The sequence below is a fragment of the Eurosta solidaginis genome, chromosome 4, assembly GCF_040869045.1.
Source record: "Eurosta solidaginis isolate ZX-2024a chromosome 4, ASM4086904v1, whole genome shotgun sequence".
NCBI classification, from domain to species: domain Eukaryota; kingdom Metazoa; phylum Arthropoda; class Insecta; order Diptera; family Tephritidae; genus Eurosta; species Eurosta solidaginis.
The window spans coordinates 17,594,532-17,618,176 of record NC_090322.1 but is presented as its reverse complement, the minus strand read 5'-3'; the positions used below and the strand labels follow the sequence as shown (position 1 = coordinate 17,618,176).

General features: G+C 38.8%; 2 protein-coding genes across 3 annotated transcripts in view; both read left to right on the top strand.

The window, feature by feature from the left end:
* Nucleotides 1-23,645, top strand: part of LOC137249168 (zinc finger protein 595-like) — a 139,457-nt gene that overhangs the window by 93,727 nt on the left and 22,085 nt on the right. The window lies entirely within an intron of this gene.
* On the top strand, nt 9,018-23,571 carry LOC137249174 (uncharacterized). Of its 2 annotated transcripts, none has more exons than XM_067780473.1 (2): nt 9,018-9,937; nt 10,001-10,553. In XM_067780473.1, exons 1-2 carry the CDS (start codon nt 9,231-9,233, stop codon nt 10,128-10,130), a joined length of 837 nt encoding a protein of 278 aa, XP_067636574.1. In that variant the 5' UTR covers nt 9,018-9,230; the 3' UTR covers nt 10,131-10,553. The 2 variants fall into 2 exon arrangements, with proteins under 2 accessions (XP_067636574.1, XP_067636575.1); XM_067780474.1 differs by lacking the exon at nt 10,001-10,553 and adding an exon at nt 23,487-23,571 and having other exon boundaries at nt 9,034-9,937.

Genomic DNA, 23,645 nt, shown 5'->3' with positions numbered 1-23,645 from the left:
ATTGTTTTGCGACAAAGAACTACATACTCTGGATCGAGGACATTAACAAACTTCTTGAATCCATCACATTCCACCAATGAAATAGGCAATAAGTCAACAGCAATCATATTAGTCAAAGCTTGTGTTATTATCTCTTGACGTACTTTGGACATACACTTATTGCGAACAGCTTGAGCTACGCGTGATGTTCGAACTTTCTTCATTGGGTGTTCTGAACATTCCGAATTGAGTTCAAAATTAATTTGTGATGAACTGCTACTCCGCTTATATTCGGGCGCAGATTCAGAGAGAAAAGCTGCGTCCATACCATTCTCTTGAAGATGGAAAACCGATAGTGGCTCCATAGACTTGATGTCGATTCTTTGTTTTGTAGCGTTTTTTCACAATATAAACAAATGGCACTGTTCTTATTTTCACTTTTTTGGAAATGATCTCAAATCTTGCTGAACATTTTAGCACTCATTATTAGGTTAAATTGACGCTTTGTAAAATTGTTGGTGTTTGTAAAATTCTAGCTTTTTAATTTTTGACGTTAATTTAATAATCTACAAACATATTGTGTGAATAATTTTTCGATGTTTGCTTCGTTCAATTCTGATATGCAGATATCCAACTTTTATATTCCAGTATCCGGATATACGGATATCCGGATTTTCCGTTTACGTATCCGGATATCCGAACAGCGGATATCAGGATTTTCCATTTACGAATCCGGATAGCCGGATTTTTTGCTTAGCTATTTTTTTTTTTTTTTTTTATTCGAATATCCGGACAGCTGAAAAATCCGAATGCAGTTCACAGCCCTAATACAAATATAACAAGGTAAAACCCATGAACCATGAATCTGAATATGGGATTTTTGATATACATTTCGGCGATTTTATAGTTTCAATCATTTAATAAAATGATAGTCGAAAAATATTTATTTCTTTAAACTTATTTTACAATAATACGACTAGTTAAAGTTAAATATAAACAAATCTAAGTAAAATTTACATTTTGATTAAATTAATTAGTCAAATATTGTAACGCATTTAACTCATAGTGAAAACCAAATATTCTTTAAAAAATTTGAGTAAATCGGACGTAGGATATAATAGTTAAAATCATTTAGTGGATAGGGCTTATCTTACATGTCTGACGTTCCAGGTTCTGTGATCAAAATGGACTGGTTGCATCGGGACTTCATATTTACAACACCTGTTTTTAGTGATAACTTTTGAATGAGAAATAATATTTACCCTCCGCCTTCGAACTAATAATATTTACACTAAAACAAGCATTTTTATCTTTTTCCCATAATTTTTGAACGAAGTTCTACAGTTGTAGGTCAAACTAAAGTTTACCGAAAATTTTGGCCCGTTTTTCGTCTAAGCTGGCACATTTTTTGCTCTGGCACCCGCTTCAGCTGACGCGGGGATTTATATATGATTGTTGCCAGCACAAATTTGAGATAAATCCCTCGTGAGAGCGAAAAAAATGAGAGCGTTTTGGCAGGTTGTTCAATATGGCGGCGCATGCGGTCGCCTATCTTCAGCGGGTGATAGAAGGAGATGCAGGATGACATCACCATAGTCACTTTGAAAATCATGGGATCCATTCTATTTGTAATTTTGACGCCTATGCAGAAGTTATCACACTTGTCTTATCCACAATAGGTTTTACATTCTAATATTTTTATCATGTAGCTTTTCATAGGAAATAAACAGACAATAGTGCACGTTAGTTTATTGAAACCCAACTAGAGATATTCGCCGCATGGTGACAGGTAAATATAACTGAACAAGCAATCAAGCAGCAAAAACGTTAGCATAATCCAACAAATACTTTTGAACATAAAGATGTTGCATGCGCGAACTTCAGTGGAAAGCAGCGGAGCTTCACAAAATTCTGGTAGGATGCTTCCACCACACCACAAACTTTAACATAATATAAGCGCACAAAATACACTGAAGTTTTGAAGAGTAAAAATGAAAATTTTGAACAGACTAGCTGAATAAAAAAAGTGTACAAGTAATTGTTAAATAATAAACACACACAGTGGTAGTTTAACACATTCTGCAGTGGTGAGTGATGAAAGTGTCCTACTACAACTTTGTGAAGCTTCCTTCACTATATTTTTCCAGCATGTAACATCTTTATGTTCCAAAGTCTCAGTCCAATGTTTTTGCAACAGCATAACTAGCAGCCAAACTCCTAAAAGAACGAAAACGGCGACCTGGTAACTGATGTCCAAAGAGTACTTAGATTATGGAGGGAACACTTCTCTGCTCTCCTAAATTGATACAGCGATTTACCGCACATGTATGACGAACCCGATCCCGCAATCGATGATGATGGAATAAATTTCCCCCCAACCCGATTATGACGAAGTCAGAATAGCAATAACCAGATTGAAAAACAAGAAGGCCGCGGGCGCTGATGGATTGCCTGCGGAACTATTCAAATACGGCGGCGAGGAGATGGTAAGGCGCATAAGTGTTCTTTGCCCAGTCCACAAGAAAAGGGATACTGCAAATTGCACCAGCTATCGCGGAATCAGCCTTCTTAATATCGCATATGAGATCCTATCAAGTGTATTGTGCGAAAGATTGAAGCCCACCGTGAATCGGCTGATTGGACCTTATCAGTGCGGCTTCAGACCTGGTAAATCTACCATCGACCAGACTTTGACAATGCGCCGAATCCTGGAAAAAAACCGCGAAAAAAGAATCGACACACATCACCTCTTCGTCGATTTTAAAGCCGCCTTCGACAGCACGAATAAGAGCTGCGTATATGCAGCTATGTCTGAATTTGGTTTCCCCGCAAAACTTTTACGACTGTGCAAAATGACATTGAGCAACACCACCAGCTCAGTCAGAATTGGAAAGGACTTCTCCGAGCCGTTCGAAACTAAAGGAGGTTTCAGACAGGGTGACCCCCTATCGTGCGATTTCCTTAATTTGATGCTGGATACAATTATACTAGCTGCAGAACTTAACCGCTATGGAACAATATTCTATAAAAGCGTGCAATTACTGCATAGGCTGATGGCATTGATATCATCGGCCTAAACACCCCCGCGCCGTTAGTTCTGCTTACTCCAAACTGGAAAAGGAAGCGGTAAAGATGGGTTTAGTGGTGAATGAGGAGAAAACGAAGTACCTGCTGTCATCGAGCAAATAGTCAACTAAATGGGTTTAATGGTGAATGAGGACAAAACGAAGTACCTGCTGTCATCGAGCAAAGAGTCAACTCATATGCGCCTTGGCAACGACTTTACTGTTGGCAGCCATAATTTCGAAATAGTAAAAGCAAAGAGGATAAATACAATAAGAGCCGTCACTCGTTATTTTTAGGCATTTACTCTATGTATACTGAGAGGTACTTTTTTCGGCATCAATTTTTTCAATTTCCAGCGAAATACTCGCTACAAAATAACGAGCTCTTTTTGTATTTATCCTCTTTGGTAAAAGCAGAGAGGATAGATAGAATAAGAGACGTCATTTCAAGTTTTATTTGTAATCTACCTGATTGGCGGGTATTAGAAAATTACCTTCTAATACACATTTTTAAGAAGTTTATATTAATATATATTGTGATTGTTGGAAAGAGGATGAATTGCTTAATTAATACGATTTGCACTAGGTAAGCAATTAAAAGCTAAAGTCCTCTCTCCTCAAACGAAAATCATACTCTACAAGTCACTTATCGTGGCGATGGCGAGTACCCAAGAAGGTTTAACGATGAGCTGTACAAGCTATACGCACACATCAACATAGGCCAGCGAATTAAAACGCAGCGGCTGCGCTGGCTAGGCCATGTTATACGAATGAAAGATGACGCTCCGGCCAAGCCTCCGATGGAAGGACCAGGTGAAAAACGATTTAAACTCCCTTGGTGTGACCAAATCGCGCCGGTTAGCGGAGAGACGGAGCGACTGTCGCGCCCTGTTGGACGGCCATAACCGTTTAAACGGTTAAGCGCTAATTAAGCAATAGCAGCCCTGTAAGCAAAGCTGTGGCCCTAATCGCTAACTGTGAGTTTTAAAGTGTACACAAGAAATTGTGTAAACTGTGAAATTCTGATTCTGTAAAGCAAAACTGTGAACAAAAAAACTTACTGATAAAAACTTCGTGAGTTTTCTTGGCAGTCAGTGTACACTATTGTGACATTCAAAACTCATACGCACTGTTACAGAATGACTTTTTTGTTTTCATGGCGTTTGATGAATATTTTCTCACTGACATAAGACTTCTACATTCAGCGCTCATTCAGCAAAACAATGTGCACAATAATTTACAGAATCGCATGAAAATTTAAAGTGTAAATTATGTGTGCAAATGAGTTTTCAATGAGTGTACATTTTTCATTTTTTCACAGTTAGGGAATTGACCCCCTGCTGCTGAACATGCAATTTGGCTATTAAGTATCGGACTGAAAGTATCGATTTTTTTATCGGTATTTTTTTTGTAATACCTAATTTTTACAGGGGTTGACTGCTAAACACGTCAAAAAATTTTGGGATATTGTTATGGTAACGCATTTACAAGGGAAGCAGTAAGGAAGGCGGTCGGCATGATGTAGTGGTGCACAGTGGCTAGTCATTGTCGGCTGGGGCGGGTCCTTGCCAACCTTACTGTTCCTGCGCCATAAACAGAAAAAAATCCTATCATGCCTATCAAAACTAGCAGCTGTCAAATTCAAAACCAAACTGACAGAAGCGCAGAGCCCGACTCAAAACGCTTAAAATTCAATTTAAAACAACATCCGGTCGAACCGGATGCCACGGACAGACCGTTAAACATTCAAAATTTAAAAAAACTACATTATAACGCACAAAAAATCGAACCGGAAACAACCGGTTACTAACTGTTGAAAATTAAAATACAAAAAAAAAGCTGAAAATGAAAAAAAGGAAGAAACAGAAATGGGCCGAATATACAGAGGGGCGCCGCGGGTGTTGTTGCGACGCCCGGTGCTTGGCCCACCCTCAAAATCCATGGCCACCGTCGCACCTAAAATTCCGGTGGCCCCTTACCTGGTAACCCTACGTGCCTTCTAAATGAGGAGAACCATCAGCATTCCCATATAAAATTTATTAATTACAATTCATTATTAATAACATATGTATGTAACTTGAAAAAATAAGGTAAGCGCGGGTTTCTTAACAAGGGTGCTACAGCCTAGGCTCCAAGCCAAAACAAGACTGCTTATAAGCGCCGTCCAAAAAAAAATTTTGGAGTACGACCAGCTAGGGCAAAAATTCTCTAAATTCCGAAGTTGGAATTACATTAGGACATTTTATCTGGTTGCAGTTAATCATAACTTAATCAGCCACTTTTCATAGATAAATCTTGTCTTGGCTTTAACCTTCACGTTCACCGTTTAGTCTAATGTTTCTAAGCGATTACTTATAAAAAAAATGCTTTTGCATATAATTACTATTTTAAAAAAAAAAGTTTCTTTTTCTCCTTATACTTGGTTTACTCAGAGCAAAACGTACCAAAACTTCGTTACATTAAAATTGACGAAGCAAGTGTACTTGTATGATTTGTAAATATACTTTGTTGAAGTTTAAATTTGCTATGGTTAGATATAATTTCTTTTCTTTGTTTTTGTTAACTAGCAAAAAAAAGTTAAAATATTTTCATTCAACAAAATATAATTTAGAACTATAAAGTTTGAATAGAGATTTACAAATTTCCATGTTTGGGACTCTGCTTGGTTTTGTTGTTATTAATTTCAAGCAAAATTTATTCATTAAAAAAAAGAAATTGTTTTTTTTTTTTTTGGTTTTTCTTGTTGTAGCCACGTATATTATTATATTATTTACTTTGCTTATGTTCGGTTAACGAATAATATATATAAAGTGCTATAGTAGAACTCATTTTTGAGTGTAACCTAACATCGAATCGGTATAATGCTAATGCGCCTAGTATAACGATAATAACATCTAATATGTACTAAAAGAGTATTTACCAAAAGCAATAAAGATAAAATTGCGATAGCAATATGTATTACGTGCACGTAAATCACTTTCGTCTTGTTGTTCGAAAGATATTGCCCGCCATAGGGATTCATATGTATATATATATATATATCTATATATTGCATTTGAAAGAAAAAAAATTTTGAATTCAAAATCCCTTTGCCAATTCGTGCATACTCGACAATCGACGAATGGCTGCTGTCGCAAAAAAAATTCATTAAATTTATGGTTAAGCTTCCAAAATGAATCGCTAAAACGTTTCACGTGATAGCGACGGCTTATTATCCATAAAATGTATAGAGCCAACTTCAAACATCTTAAGGTGACAAAATATATTCTTAAAATGATCGAAAAAAAATGTATGCTTTTTCTTTTTATGTAAAGCTAATGCTTAGGTAGGTATTAGGTAAATGGAATTATACTAGTGAATTGCTGAATACAATTTTAGTCATATTTAAAGAGTTTTGATTGATATATTATATATAAGATGCATTCTCAAATAAACGTCGTATGTTGGAATTAGTGTTAAGCGTTCTAACAGGTAAGTGCTGCTTGACCTGACTGAGACAAACTGCCTGTTTATTTGTGAACAAACCTTTAAAATGTGTAAATATATTAAACTGTGGTTGCATTCTTTAATATTGTGTCAAGTTGCAAAACATAAGTGTTCATGTAGTAATTCTTTTGGTTAGATAATTATTACAAGCTAAATTTAAATAGTGGCAATCAGTTATGCGTAACTTTTCTTCTATAATACGCTAAACTATCCTTGCATCTTTTATGTTGATAATTCTTAAAAAATGTCGTAATTTTGACAAAAAAGAAAAAAAATTCGATCCTTGTCGAATGGTTTACCCGGGCTATATAAAACCCTCTAAGTACCACTTGGAAGTTCTTTTAACTATCCTGCAAAAATGCTCTCGTCATTCCACGCCGTTTGACTAGTTACTATACAATCATAGGTTATATTCTTAGTCACATTTGCATGGTCGTGGGTAAGTTTCATGACCAGAATTTCTTTGTAGGGTAATTAAATCTAAATTTATACCGTGCTGGTAATTACATGGTCGACAGAGTACGTACCATGGGTCTCTGCCGGCGTGTTGTCGCTGGTGGAGTTGACCTTGCCGGTGAAGTTGACGCTGATGTTGGTTGTGGTGCGCGGTCTTGGGCGCGCTGTGCTGGTACTGTTGGTGGTTGTTGCGCTCTGGTCCGAGGTGATCGAGTGCACCTGGTGGCAATGAAACTTCGGAATGACTTGGTGCTAAATTTGGCTTTCGTTGTATTACGCTGCCGCGTACTGCTGGCCCTGGAGGCGGAGGTGTTGGTTTAAGAGTCTTCTCGTAATTCGCTTGACCCTGTATTGTCCTTTATGGTCCGCAAGAAATTGCAAAACGGAAGATTCCAAACTGTTCGATATTAGTTAAAAGCTTCGCCACAATTAGAAGGCGTAAAAATATTCCCAAAAATTATTTTGCCCGTGTGCTGACCGAAGAGTTGGTTGATAAGTATGTGGGACTCCGTTAAACGGCAAGCAGTGTGCAATTAATAGGAGCACTTTTACCAGTCAGTGTTGGTGGGTTTTCACTGCTGTCGCTTATGTGTCGCTTCCTTCATTTTCTTTGTTAATTTTAATTGACTCGCTAAGGGTATTTACAGCGTCTATTGGCCCTTTTTGTAATTTTTTTTATAAACCAAATACTTTTGACACAAAGCAAGGTTCTTTTTTATGTATCTCTTCTAATTTATAATAAAATTTTTGCAAGCGACGTACAAATAAAATGTCTACCTCGTTCCATGGCCGGAACCTCATGCTAAAAGAAATTTTTTTCTCCTTAGTGATGGCCGGTCTGCCTTTTCCTTCTTTTTCGATACTTTTTTATCGCCACTTTCGCCACATCACTAGGTGTGTTCGCGTGAACACGCTGCCAAGTGGATCGTAGCCGTAGACCGTAGCAGCAGACCGTAACAATATGTTATAAAAGACGTGTGTCGGCTGCGGATCAAAAATCGGAAACGGAAAGCAAAAATTTTGATATTACTGTACTGTAGGCAGACTAGTGCCGGATTTACCTAGAACGCTTTGCTGCGTCGCTTCGCCATACTGAAAAGTTCAATGTATGGAGGCACGTATATCTTGCCATACAAAGTTTGCGAAATGTTAAGCGAGTCTAAAAGGAAGATATTCTGAGTATATGGCGCTTTCGAAGCGAATCAACGCGGCAATATTTCTATGTAAATCAAGCGTGATTGATCCATTCCAAGCGAAGGAAACAGAAATGTATTTCATAGTTGTCTAAAGACGCTGTCAAAGCGTATCAAAGCTACCAAAGATCGCTTTACAATCCATATACCTTGTGTAGGAAGATAAATTTGTGGCCATACTTTGAACACACCTGGCAGGTGCAGCAACGCACCAAAACGTTCTACGCAAATCCTACAATACGCATACATGTAGTCAGAAAGATGTTCCATGGACCGCCCAGGGCTAGTTTTTTAAGGGCGAATTAATGATGACTTATAATCATAAAGCCATAACCAGATAAAATAGCTGATCACACCTACCTTATGGAAATCAGTGTAATCGAGTTAACGTTATGGTGGGGTTTTAAAGGTCCATGGTATTTTTTTTACTTCCGCCATTCGAATATTGTTACTGAATTTGAGATTCCAATTTACAAAAACATTATGTCACCTTAGCTGGAATAATTCTCGCAAAGAATATAAAAGCACTGAAAACGGTGATGGAAGTAGATATAATCCAGAGCACAAATCACACACAGAAGATTGTGCATTCACGAGTTCAAAATATATGAAGATTCGTGAAACAATTAAAATATAAATAAAAAAAAATCAAATTAACAAAAGTATCGACTACAAATTTTCTTGTTATCGGGTCAGAAGTGTTATTGTTTTTACTAGTATCGATTCATCCCTAAGTCTCCTTACTTGTGGAGTTTTAATAACTTTTACCGAAGCAGAAACCATAGTGTACAAGTACAAGTATGTTGACTTATCTGTCAAGCATTCTGACAGGCACTCGCTGGATTCGGAATGACAGCGAATTCAAAATGGATACCATTACCGAATGCTCCGAATGATTGAAAAATTGAAAAAGTCCATACGATTGGTAGTCAAAAATGTTGTCGTTGAGACTAAAAATGCGACTCTAGACCTGAGATTTCCATCAGGTGAGCGAGGCTGTTTGTAGTTTTGACGTTTATCGCTTAGTGAACACACTTGGTATAGGTACACTATGGCAGAAACAATAGCTCAAATGGATACAAATGATCTATATATCGATTACATCTGTCGGACCTGTATGGTTAAAGTGGAACTCTTCACGTCTGAAGGCAGCACTGAACCACAACACCAATCTATCTTTAAAACTATTGAGGAATGTGACGAATTACGAATAGCTGACTTGTTATCCAGCACAATACCCGAAATAGTGGAAGTGCAGCTAAATGACGAGCTACCAAAAAAAATGTGTTGTAAATGCGTGCACAAATTGATAAGTGTGTATCGATTCCAAAAATTGAGCGTGCAATCCGACCATAAGATGCGAGAAATTGTTTCTAAAAAATGGGATGATTTAAACATGTCGATGATGGAGGCAGCAATTGAAGATGAAGTATTGCCAAACGACACAGATTCATACCCGTTGAGCAATTGCCAGCCCAAATACACTGCTCAAAGCTCACTTCTTCCAGAAACGGCTCTTGAAGGCAGACAGCAGGCAATTGCGTCGGAATCAGCACAATGGACTACTGCTGAGCATTTCCTAAAAAACGAACAATTACTGGATGATTGTGGAAATTCGCAAGGCGAGTTAAGCGAATTTATCAAAAACGAGCCCATTGAAGATGATGAAGAAAATACTGAATATAGCGACACAATCCATTTAACAACCTTTGTGAACAAAGAAGAATTTACAACGGAAGAGCAAAAAGTAACTGTGCCGTAAGTATGATAAGGATTATATTGCTAACTTTTTGTTTTATGTATGTATATCGCGCCTATTAGCTCGTCCCCAGCCCACATAGGATACCATAAGGAGCTGTGTTATAATACCCAGCACAATGCCCGCATCATCTTAGGGTGGCTCGGAAAAAGCTCGATTTGGACCGTATTCGACGTAGAAAATAGTCTTTGAAAATGTATGAAAAAAGTGCTCCTTCTTTAGAGAGACTGATTACTTCTACTTTGATAGACTAAAATTGAGTGGACTACAAAACTGCATACTTCCAGACTTTCTTGCATATTTTGATACTTCTCGATTATTGATTTTTTAAATGACAATGTAAACGGTACACGTTCTAGGCTTGTTTCTGTTCGATTACAATGCTTATGTTATTTGCAAGTTTTATTTACAGCAGACAAAGTGGTTTGGGTCTTCAACTACCATGCAAAGACCGTCGGTGCAATACCAGATCTAGGTTTTTAATTTTTGATTTTTTTCGATAAAAGCCTAAAACAGGGATCGTTCCCGAGATGGTCGGGCTAGTATGTATGTATGTATTTATTGACAAGATATTAGTACAATAAGATCTAAGATCTTTTATAGTACAACCAAGATGAATAACTCTTAGAATAATAAAAATAATAAAATAAATCGAACTATGTCAAACTAAATAACAAACTCAAATTTTTAAATAAAAAATTTAATAGGAAAATTGTATTTAAAACTAGCATCTATAGTTAATATATAAAAAAATAAATTATTAGACTTTGAGAATAACACAGTGGGAAAGCTCATTCACATTGACTAGTAATTGTAGATAGCGAAAACTCAGATATACATATTTACGTTAACTGAAATAAGTATAAATAATATGTTTAAAGTTGCTTTTATTAAGACTAATTCGAATAGCTGCTGGAATGGAGTTCATGTACGAATAGCATTGACAAAGAATAGCCGGGCCGAAGTTAAATAGTTATAAGTTGGCACTATTAAATCGTTGATTCGGGCAGATCTGGGGAAAACTATCTTATCATATAAGTAGCTTGGCTCTTTATAACTAATAAGTCGATAGAGAAAAATACAGTTTCTGGCTTTCAGGTAATTAGAAATTTCACAGCCCAACAAACGCGATCTCCAACCAGATATGTGGTCAAATTTACTTAATCCGAACACATAACGGGTGACATGGTTGAATGCTACATCAATTTTGTGTGCAGACTGGGAACTCAACTTTCTGTACACTAGCTCAGAGTAGCAAATTATCGGCATAATTAATTGTATGGCAAGCTGTCTCTTGATGTTAGCGGGGGTAAAGGTTGCAGACATTCTCAGGTTCCTCAGAACCTTACTAACAACAGAGTTCACATGGTCGCTGAAAAGTCAAAGTTGTATTGATAATGAAACCAAGAGTGGTTACTTTGGGTACTAGTTTTAGGCTTTTGTCGGCACTGTATACAGGTGGTATATTTTGAAAATCTATTCGCTTTTTAGCTATAGGCAGCACATACGATTTATCACTATTTAGGCATAGTTCATTTTTCATCGCCCAGTCAGAAATAGATGTTAGGTCCCTATTCAACCTCGAGCATATATCACCTGTGCTGCTCTCTGAGAGCACAACTCATCCTGAAGGAATACAGGAGCAGTGGGAGCATATCTCCAAAGCACTTCGTACTGCTACCGAGGAAAAAATTGGTTACCGGCGGCCACGAAAAAACAACTGGTACGATGAAGAATGCCGCGTTGCAATCGAAAGAAAAGACGCTGCCTACAGGGCTACGTTAAAAGCGAGCGCGACAAGAGAAGTGTGAATGCTATCGTGAGGTGAAAAGGGAAGCGAGACGCCTTTTCAGGAAGAAAAAAGCAGAAGCAGAAATGCGTGAGTGCGAGGAGCCTGCTAGCCACCAGGACTAACGCCCGAAAATTTTACCAAAAAATACGGCGACAGACAGAAGGTTTTAAGACCGGGCCAAGCTCCTGTGGGAATGAAAACGGCGACCTTGTAACTGATGTCCAGAGAGTGCTTAGATTATGGAGGGAACACTTCTCTGCTCTCCTAAATGGAGGCAGCAATTCACCGCGCAGAGATGAAGATCCCGATCCCGCAATCGATGATGATAGAATATATGTCCCCCCGCCCGATTATGACGAAGTTAGAATAGCAATAACCAGATTGAAAAACAGCAAGTCCGTGGGCGCTGATGGATTGCCTGCGGATCTATTCAAGTACGGCGGCGAGGAGTTGGTAAGGCGCATGTAGCAGCTTCTTAGCAAAATATGGGCGGACGAGTGCATGCCCGACGGTTGGAATCTAAGTGTTCTTTGCCCAGTCCACAAGAAGGGGGATACTGCAAAATGCACCAACTATCGTGGAATCAGCCTTCTTAATATCGCATATAAGGTTCTTTCAAGTGTATTGTGCGAAAGATTGAAGCCCACCGTGAACCGGCTGATTGGACCGTATCAGTGCGGCTTCAGACTTGGTAAATCTACCATCGACCAGATTTTCACAATGCGCCAAATCTTGGAAAAAACCCGTGAAAAGAGAATCGAAACACATCATCTTTTCGTCGACTTTAAAGCCGCCTTCGATAGCACGAAAAGGAGCTGCCTATATGCCGCTATGTCTGAATTTGGTTTCCCCGCAAAACTTTTACGGCTGTGCAAAATGACGTTGAACAACACCATCAGCTCAGTCAGAATTGGGAAGGACTTCTCCGAGCCGTTCGAAACTAAACGAGGTTTCAGACAGGGTGACCCCCTATCGTGCGATTGCTTTAATTTGATGCTGGAGAAATTTATACTAGCTGCAGAACTTAACCGCACTGGAACAATATACTATAAAGGCGTGCAATTACTGGCATATGCTGATGACATTGATAGCATCGGCCTAAACACCCGCGCTGTTAGTTCTGCTTACTCCAAACTGGAAAAAGAAGCGGTAAAGATGGGTTTGATGGTGAATGAGGACAAAACGAAGTACCTGCTGTCATCGAGCAAAGAGTCAGCGCATATGCGCCTTGGCAACCACGCTACTGTTGGCAGCCATAATTTCGAAATAGTACAAGACTTCGTTTATTTGGGAACCAGCATCAACACTAGAAACAACATCAGCACTGAAATCCAGCGAAGAATTAATCTTGCCAATAAATGCTACTTTGGTTTAAGTAGGCAATTGAAAAGTAAAGTCCTCTCTCGGCGAACGAAAATCATACTCTACAAGTCACTTATCGTACCCGTCCTGCTATATGGGGCAGAAGCATGGACCATGACATCAGTAGATGAAGCGGCTTTGGGAGTGATCGAGAGAAAAGTTCTTCGAAAGATTTATGGACCTCTACGCGTTGGCGATGGCGAGTACCGAAGAAGATTTAATGATGAGCTGTACGAGCTATACGCAGACATCAACATAGTCCAGCAAATTAAAACGCAGCGGCTGCGCTGGCTAGGCCATGTTATGCGAATGAAAGATAAAAAGGCTCCTCGTCTAAGCGATACATCTCCTAACCTCATCCGTACAATCGACCAACGACTCATAGAGTACAATGACTCGTTGTCCAATAAAATAATGGAAGCAGAAAAGCGTATGATGGAGTTTACATGCAGAAAACTGGAAGATAAATTTGAAGGCCTGAAGAAGGAGTTAAACGAGTTAAGTGGTAGAATTAATCGCATGGAGGGTATGTTTGAGAGGATTGGGCACCTCGAAAATGAAATAGCCACACTAAAACAGAGAGTATGTAAGCAGGAAAATTTTATATCTAAGCAAGAACTCCAAATTGCTGCATGCGACGTCCGAGTTCATGGGATTCCCTTCGAGGAAGGGGAAAACTTACAAAAGATTTTCCACCACCTCTGCTTCACGCTAAACTTACAGCCACCCTCCCTAAAAAGTGTTTTTCGGCCGAAACGCAAACTACCCCACGGTACGGTTGATCCCGCCGTTATCATTAAATTTTACACACCCGCGGACCGAAATACGCTGTTGAAAACGATTGCGAGCTTCAGGCGCCACAACAACACCAAAGGGCTGCGACTCGTGCATGTGGGAATAAATTCCAATGAGCCTATCTTTGTTAATGCATCGCTGACCAAAAACAACTATGAGATCTTCAAGGCTGCGATCCATCTAAAGAAGAGGAAAAAGGTTTCATCGGTGTTCACAATGCTGGGTATGGTGCATATAAAGCGAAAATTCGGCGACCGACCCGAAGCAGTCCCCAGCCTGACTTTTCTCGAGAGTCTCGACCCGGAAAACAATACTTCCTTTCGTGAAGACGTCACGCCGGTTGCGAACAACGCCCTGGAGGGCCACCAAAGGCTTAACTAACAGCCCCCTGCTAATAAATATTTCTCTTTGCTCTCTTCTAATCTATTCCTTCTCTGTCTTTTTCTCCACCTACAACATCACAAAATCATTAATTATGTTGTTAGCCAAATTCAGTGTACATCATTCACTTAATTATTTTTATAATGTTGGTCTCCGATAATGAGTCCCCGAGTTCCAAAGACTGTCTATCTACTTTGTTGCGCATAGTCAGCAAAAAAGCCAACGGGCTGAAAGTTATTCATATCAATGCGCAAAGCCTTTATAAAAAGCTTGACGAGTTGAGGTTTTTGTCAGAAGGCTCCGATATTGATGTCATATGTGTTTCAGAAACATGGTTTTCTTCGTTTCATAGAAATGATATGGTGAAGATAAATGGATACCAACTTTTCAGAGTTGATAGAAGTGGTCATGGTGGTGGTGTTGCGATATATGTAAAAAGTAGTATGTCCTGTAAATTGTGTTGTTGTTCTAGTCCAGGTGATCCTGTGGAATATGTGTTTGTTCATATGTTTTCTGATAATAAAAGTAGGCTTCTTATCGGCTGTGCATATAGACCGAATCGACTAGTAGATTTTTCCGCGTTTATTGAATTTCTTCAATCGTTACTATTAGACTATGACAATATTATCATCGCTGGAGATTTTAATAGTAACCTACTGGTGGATGCCACTTTAAAACAAAGCATGGAATCTCTGGGACTTTTTCCCACAAACTGTGCTATACCAACGCATTTCACAAATACTAACTCTTCTCTATTAGATTTATTTTTTGTCAATGATCTTCATAAAATGATTCACTACACGCAACTATCCGCCTCCTGCTTCTCAAAACACGACCTGATATTCCTAAACTACAACTTCCAAACATCATGTAGGCCAAGTTCGTTCGCGTATCGCGATTACAGAAGTATAGATTATTATTCCCTTGCTGAGTCCGTTGAGTCGGTTGAATGGAGCTTGATTCGTACGTTAACATCGGTTGATGACCAGACAAAGTTTCTGCAGGATAATATAAATAAGTTATTCGATGATCACGTTCCACTAAAAATAAAAATACCTAAATACAAGAATAGCTCTTGGTTCAATGCTACATTAAAACACCTTATCCACCTTCGTAACCAAGCCTACTCACGGTGGAAAAGGTACAAAACAGTCGAAGCGCACAGCTGCTTTAAAACAGCTCGGCTTATTGCAAACAAAGCCATAAGGCTGGCCAAGGCAAATTATTTTAAGTATAAGTTTAGTTCTGCTTTGAATACAAAAGAAAAGTGGAACAAAATCAAACAAATAAGAATTGGTAAGCCCAAAAGTGACCTGTCTCATCCCCCTGATGTCGACATCAACGAAATAAATAATACTTTTGTAAGACTACCAAACTCAGCCGACAATATGTGTATTGATAACTACTCCGTGCGTGTTAATGTTGACACTAGCCCTTTCGAGTTTGTTTGTGTCGATAATTGTGATGTTGTCCAAGCCATACTTTCTGTGAAGTCTAACGCAATGGGGCTTGATGGTATATGTTCAAAGTTTTTAAAAGTCATTCTTCCCAAAATCCTTCCCCACATTAATTACTTGGTCAACTCAATTTTGACGACCGGTGTCTTCCCAATATACTGGAAAGCTGCAAAAGTTATTCCAATCCGTAAACAAAATAATGAGTATCGACCAATAGCCATACTCCCTTTCCTCTCTAAGGTCGTTGAACGTATTCTACATGGGCAAATCGTATCATATGTACATGAATACAAGCTCCTGTCAGATAGTCAGTCCGGTTTCAGGTCAAAGCGGAGCTGTACAACGGCACTATTATCTGTGACAGAAGAAATTCGTGAGCGAGTGGATGAAAGTTACATTGCCTTCTTAACACTTCTTGACCACTCCAAAGCTTTCGATTCTGTAGACCACACTCTGCTCTGTAGGAAGCTGGAAAACCTATTTAACTTCTCTGGTCATGCAGTTGCCCTTATAAGATCATATCTTGGCGATAGGACTCAAGCAGTATGTATAGATGGTGAAGTCTGACTTCCTTCATGTCTATCCTGGGTCCTCTGTTATTTGTTCTGTACATCAATGACTTACCCGATGTCCTTAAGTATTGTAATGTTCATATCTACGCTGATGATGTGCAGTTATTTACGTGTTGTCCTCGTGATCAAACTAGCTTGTGCATAAGTAACTTAAACCACGATTTGAATCAAATATTTTCATGGGCTGCTATGAATGGCTTATGTATAAACCCGAATAAGTCAAAATGTATTGTTATTCATAGAAGGTCTTTTCCCACTAATGATTTAGAGAATGTAGTGTTCGACAATTCCGTTATAGAATACGTAGATACGGCGAAAAACTTAGGTGTAATTTTTAACAAAACATTGACATGGAAAGACCATATTTTTAGAACGGTTGGGAAAGTGTATGGAATGCTTCGTACACTATGGTTAACACAGTATTTCACGCCTTTGCACATAAGACTACTTCTGGCTAAAGCGTACTTAATACCTACGCTACTCCATGGTTGTGTGATTTACTCAAACTGTGACTATCTGTGCAAGAACAAACTAAATGTTGTTTACAACAACATTGCTAGATATGTTTATGGATTGAAAAGATTTGACCACGTATCTCAACATGCTGAAAGGTTGCTAAACATTTCTTTCGAAAATCTTTTAAAAGTCAAAACACTGTCCTTCCTCCATAAATTGATACACACGAAGGAACCTGACTATCTATATCGTAAGCTTATTTTTCTGCAATCATCAATATCAGTGCTTCTTCTTAAGCACATCAGATACCGTTCGCTAACCTCTGAGCGCCAATTCTTTGTTACTGCAATACGTCTTTGGAACTCGCTACCTACTAGTCTTCGACTCTTAAGTAATGCTCTGCACTTCAGAAAAGAGCTAACATCATTTTTTAACGACTCTTAAACTGGATCTCAAATTGTTGTTGTTAAAATGTTCATTTCTAAGTCCTTTTCCTTTCTCTGTGTCTTCTTTCTTTATTTGTTAAATACTATTCAATCTATAACCAGCCAAAGGTTATCATCACTACTGCTGTCTTTTAATATTTATTAACTACTTTTCTTTAGTTTTAAGATTTACATTTACATACATAAATATTTCACTATTGTCCGTTATATTTAATTTAATTTGATTAATCTAATTTATTATTATTATAAATGTTCAATTTTTATAGCTCATGCTATTCATGACTAGCACTGTTAAATAATTTGTCAAAATTGTTGTGCTAGGAACAAATTTTCAAATAAATACATACATACATACATACAAAGATGATGCTCCGGCCAAGAAAGTGTTTCTATTGGAACCCGCCTATGGAAGCAGAGGTAGAGGGCGGCCCCCACTCCGTTGGAAGGACGAGGTGGAAAACGATTTAAACTCCCTTGGTGTGGCCAATTGGCGCCGGTTGGCAGAGCGAAGGAGCGACTGGCGCGCCTTGTTGGACGGCCATAACCGTTTAGACGGTTAAGCGCCAATTAAGTAAGTAAGTAAGGAAGTCAATGGACAGACAAACAATGTTGAAGATGCTTTTAAGGTTTTCTCCTTCCTTGAACGGAACGCCGAACGCGACAGCGTCAGCAGAAATGTCAGGAGTCGGTCTACTCTCTGGCTTTTTGCAAGATCCACCTTTAATCGTTCAACTTCAGCCTCAGACTTTTCCAGCTTCTCATTCAGCTGCAAATACGATCCGATGATTCACCAACAGCAGCAGAAAGCGATGAAATCTCCGCTTCGCTTCCACCTCATCAATTCTCTGAGAAGTGAGTTGTTACCGGATCGTACCGGATCTATATTCGGCAAAGGTCTATCAACATCGATAACACTCCCCAAAGCCTTCGGGGAGCGTCTTTATAGTTAATATAACAACAACAACAGGGATCGAGTGCTAATACGCGTCCAAAAATATGGGAAGAGGTGTCAAAGACGCGTCTTGGCCTCAGTATTAATAATCCGAAGAGAAAATGTTTAGTCGTTCAAAATATATTAATGAAAAAACGAAAAATTAACCCGGGTCCCTCCGAAACGGGGGGTGAGATTCATAGTATTTTTGTGCAGAACACTTCTTATTTGACCGCCTTCCGTGCAAAACCCCTTTGTACACACAATTTTTTCCTGTGTACAACAATATTACAAAAGCCACACGAAAATTGCCAACATTAACAGCATATATCTCATTTCTTTTCCGCCTTCAGATTATTGTTGTCGAGGTCAATACGCGTCTTTTGACTCCTTTCCCGCAACGAGTATTAACAGTCGACCCCTGCTCTGGTCTTTTACCCTTTTATTAACGAAGGCGAGTCATATCGACCGATATCACTCCTTTCGCCAGTAGCGAAGACATTGGAAACCGTTTTTCTCCCTCATTTCACTGCAAATCTTCCCCTAGCCGCGCAAAATGCACAGCACCACCACCGTACTAAATGCCATAAACACCCAGATTAATTACGGACTAAATCAGGAAAACCCACAGGGTGGTGTCCTTTCCCTGCTTCTGTTTAATTTCTACATATCAAAACTCCCTCCCCCACCAGAAGGAGTTACAATAACTTCCTATGCCGACGACTGCACGATTATGGCAACAGGACCTGGCTCCTCCATTGATGAATTAGTTTCTATAATAAACAGCCATCTCTCCGATCTTTCCGGCTTCTTCACCTCGCGCAACTTGGCATTATCACCGACCCAATCCACGGCCACCCTGTTTACGACGTGGAAGGAACAGATGTCGCAAATATTGGACGTACGCGTCGATGGTGTCACACTACCGACTGTCAGTCACCCAAAGATCTTAGGGGTAACGTTCGATAATACTCTAACCTTGAAGGCGCATGCCACCGAAATTGTATCGCAACAAAATCCTCCAAGTCGGTTGCCGGCAGCACCTGGGGAAAAGATAAAGACACGTTGCTAACCATGCCTGGTCTTAAAAACACATACTGGAAAAGGCTGCAGGCCTGTCAAAATGCTGCTATCAGAACTGCCACTGGATGTCTTCTTATAACCCCCGAACACCACCTGCATAGTGAGGCCAAAGAACTAAACATTAAAGAGCACAACGAAATGCTGAACAGGCAGTTTTAGTTAAATTGCCACAAACCAGGACATCCTAGCAAACAACTGCTTGATCTAGCCTCGCCTCCACGGGGGTTAAGGGAACATCTCCACAAGCACTATGACGAGATCCGGCACCTGCCAACACAACCTTTTCATCCAGACAAGCATAAACAGGCCCTCGTCATTTGTCGCTACTTTCAAGAATTGGTATATTCGGATTTTGACGCTGCAACATATTTAGCGTATCCTCCGACTTCACCATACGTGATATTCAAACATGGACCTTTGGTATAGTGCTCAGTGCCAGTATCAGTGCTGTATGCACCACCTTTAGTATCACCGAATACGCTGCATCGCCCGTTAGCTTACTAGTCTTGTCGTCTTTACCTTTATTGCCACTATTGCCCTCCTATTTATGCATTGCAGCTTTTGAGGTACGTGGCATTTCAGTACTTAGGCTTCCCTCTTCTCTGAGATTTAGAGGTTTTTACCCTTCCTATTATGTCTCTTAAAATCATGTCAAACGCTCGCTTTCGCGGTCGGTTGGGTCAATCACTGCAGTCAAGCGCTGCATAATTCTTAATGCTGCCCGGTATTGAGATGGTTCTCCTAAACTCCATGTATCGCTTCTGTCCCAACATTAGTGCTGTTTCCGAGTTGGCAGACCGCTCCTTTACCGAGCGCACTGACTGCACACTATCATGTTATTGTAGTGACACTTCCCGAAGGGTTTTGGGATTGTAATCGATGTTGATGGTCCTTTCCGGATAAAGACCCGGTACGTTCCGGTCGCAATTACCATTAAGGTACATGTCCGACAATCTCGGAAACGATTTAATATGACCACATTGCATCTTGTAGGCCATCCCACCCCCATCCCCGAGTACTATGAAGAACTTGGGGTGGCCAGAACCTCGCCTGCTAAAGAAATACGATTCGGCACGGGTAAGTGAGGTTTATAATTGGGTTGAATAATCTATAAATTGCGCTAGCAATCCCTTGAGAGCAACCCAATGAATCATTTGGTTATGTAGTCGTCTTCATTTGGGTATTTAGTCGCCTCCATCAAAGTTTCCCATTTTCTGTGTGAATGTGAATGTAGTTCACACAGGGAATAGGGATTTCGTGTTGGGTATTCTCGTTATAGGTATTTGGAGCTAGTGTAAATATAGTATTAAAAACATTGTCATTATTACAATTTTTTCATTTTGTCTTTAAAATAGCTTTGCTCACTCACCCCTCACATGTATCCGTCCATATGCGCACTCATACCGGTGAAAAACCATACAAGTGCAAGTACTGCGAAAGCGCCTTCTCGCAAATAAGTGTACTACATAGGCATTTACGTGTACATCTGGGTGCAAATATTCAAGTTTTGTCCCTTGGCTTTTCCTTTATCTTCGGAGTTACGATTACACTTACCGTCTCATAAAAACGAAGATGAATTTGAATTGTTATTTTCTGAACTTGAATTGAAAATTCTACACTTGAATTGTAAATTTCTGAACTTGAATTTTAAATTTCTGAATTTAAATTGGAAATTCTGAACTTCAATTGTAATTTTCTGAACTTAAACTGGAAAAGGTGTAGATATTTACTTATAATATGATATTAAACCTTCCAGTTGGTAAATTAACAAGTCCATATTAGAATGGACTTTGCGCAGTGTAAATGTGTTTAAAATATAAAAGAGTAAATTAAAGATGAAATCTCAATATGACTGGACCATAAAACGAACTGATATTTTTAAATATATTTCAGTTATGTTCTGAAAGTAATTTTTTATAGGAAATATTATTTTTTCACAGTGAACTTTAGTTATTATTATATGTTTTTTAAATTAATATGTTCTTTAAAGATGCCAAAAAGTTTTAAGACCCTGCTCAAGCTGAAACTTACTCGACTTTTAAGTAGTCAAATAATTGTTAGTTTAGTTGCAAAATTCGAATCATCGCTTCCTTTTAAAATCAAAAAAAAGATTTATAAAAAAATTTTAAGGACTACCTTTATATAAATGAACCAAAAAATAGAAGGCAACTTTTCCTTTAATACAGACATAGTCTTGTTGAATTTTGACTAAAAAACTTTAACAATAGCTCTTGTAAAAGAATTTTGGGATTTAAAACTATAAAGGTGGAGCGCAATCTTTCAATTTAAGGCAAACCATGTGGGATGTGGGATTAATTAATTGATTATTTAAAATTTAAACACGCGCTCTACCTTTACAATTTTAAATCCCAAAATTCTTCCCAAATGTCGCAAGGTTGTCGTTAGAATCTTTCATGACTTGTTTTATGTGTTGACAAAGATTCGCTGCAACGGAATGTTTGGGGGCAATAGGGACACCTGAAAGGCTTTCTCCACCATGACCGAGACGGTGTCTATTTAGGTTGCTGAGTATTGTTTATAGATAACTAGCAGACCCGGTAGATGTTGTTCTGCCCTAACTTTGTCCTCGCCCCTCTACACTTTTTCCTAATCTTTGTATTCACTCCTCCCTCCGTATTTTTCGCTTCATCTATCTCCATCTTTGTCTCATTCTATCTCTTTCTCAGGCTCCATCTCCTTCTCTCTTTTTTCTCTTCATATATTATTGCCAGTCCCAGAGTGTGGTATGTATTTTGTTCCAGTCCCAGCCCCACTCCGAGTCTCAGTCTCAGTCCCAGTCCTAGTCCTAATCCTAGTCCCAGTCCCAGTCTGGTCTAATTCCCGAAAAAAATCATCGTAAATACTAATATAGGCAAATTTATATACCAAATTTCAGGCAAATCGAATAGGACGTATATAAATAGGTATGTGGGTATTATTAATTCATGTCTTTATTTCGGCTCCGCATGCATATTTATCAGTTTTTCCAGGTTGATGCGACTAAATCGAATATCACAATGTAATTTTCATTTTTTAAAGCTCTCAGCAACAGCTTTCATTTGATATCCATAATACACACATATTCTAAGGGTATCCGGGTCCATGTTTTGGTCTATATCTTGAGACCCCAGTCACCCAGCGGCATAAAACTTACTCTGTACTAAAGAACACATCAACAGCTTCAATTTGATATCCATAATGTAAAAACACATCCTAGTGTTATCCTGATCCACGTTTTGGCCTATATCTCGAGACCCTAGTCACCCAGCGGTGTAAAACTTACTCTGTACTAAAGCAGACATCAACAGCTTCAATTTGATACCCATAATGTAAAAACACATTGTAGGAGTATCCGGGTCCATGTTTTGGCCTATATCTCGAGACCCTAGCCACCCAGCGGTGTAAAACTTACTCTGTACTAAAGCACACATCAACAGCTTCAATTTGATACCCATAATGTAAAAACACATCCTGGTGTTACCCTGATCCACGTTTTTGCCTATATATCGAGACCCTAGTCACACAGGGTTATGAAAATTACACTCTACTAAAGCGGTCATCAACAGCTTTCATTTGATATCCATATTATATAAACACATTCTAGGAGTGGGTCAACGTTTTGACCTATATCTCGAGATCCTGTGCGTCGATCCTGAATTTTTGCTATAAACCTAACGGAGCCCGAGACCTTTCCAACGAATGCAAAGCCGTGGAAATTGGTTCGTGCGTTCTGGAGTTATAGCGTCAGGAAAGAAAACCCGACTTATTTTTATATTATAGACAAGCGAAACTTTTACTAATTCAATAAAATTACGTTTTGATATATTTGAGTTTTAAGCATTTAATGTGCTATAAATTTTTTTGTATTTGAATTTTTTTTAATAAACGGTATATAATCTTCTTCTTGAGCAATACTTCGCCCCAACCAATAAGCGCAATCACTCATAAATTGTCATAGATATCTTCTAAAGGGAGTCCTAGGAAACTTGCAGTTCAATACTGGTTCGCCACTGTGGCGTAATGAGCTTATCTTGCGTCCTGCGGGTAGATTCAGTAACTGTGAGTTTTAAAATGTACACTTTCTTCATTTAATTTATATGAAAGAAAAATGTACGTTTAAAAACTCAAACTTCCTGAATACAGGCCCTGGTTACTATACCTTTTGCCAATAAATGCTACTTTGGAATAGGTAGGGAATTGAAAAGTAAGAAAAAACCTTCGTGGACAACAACTTATTTCTTTCTAAAAAATTAACTTTCTTTCAATCTTGTAGCTGACCGAGCTAGCCCAACACAACATAATATAATTATTACACCACTTTGGAGTTTAATAGCTTGCATTAAATACGAAAATACCACCTAAACTCAAGTTTATGGCGCAATATTTTGCATGATTTGAACCATCAGTGAAAGAAAGCGGTGAAAAATATGCG

Coding starts and splice junctions, on each gene's coding strand:
- LOC137249174 (XM_067780473.1), top strand. CDS start 9,231: ATGGCAGAAACAATAGCTCAAATGGATACAAATGATCTATATATCGAT. Junction 9,938..10,000: donor GAGCAAAAAGTAACTGTGCC/GTAAGTATGATA, acceptor CGCGCCTATTAG/CTCGTCCCCAGCCCACATAG.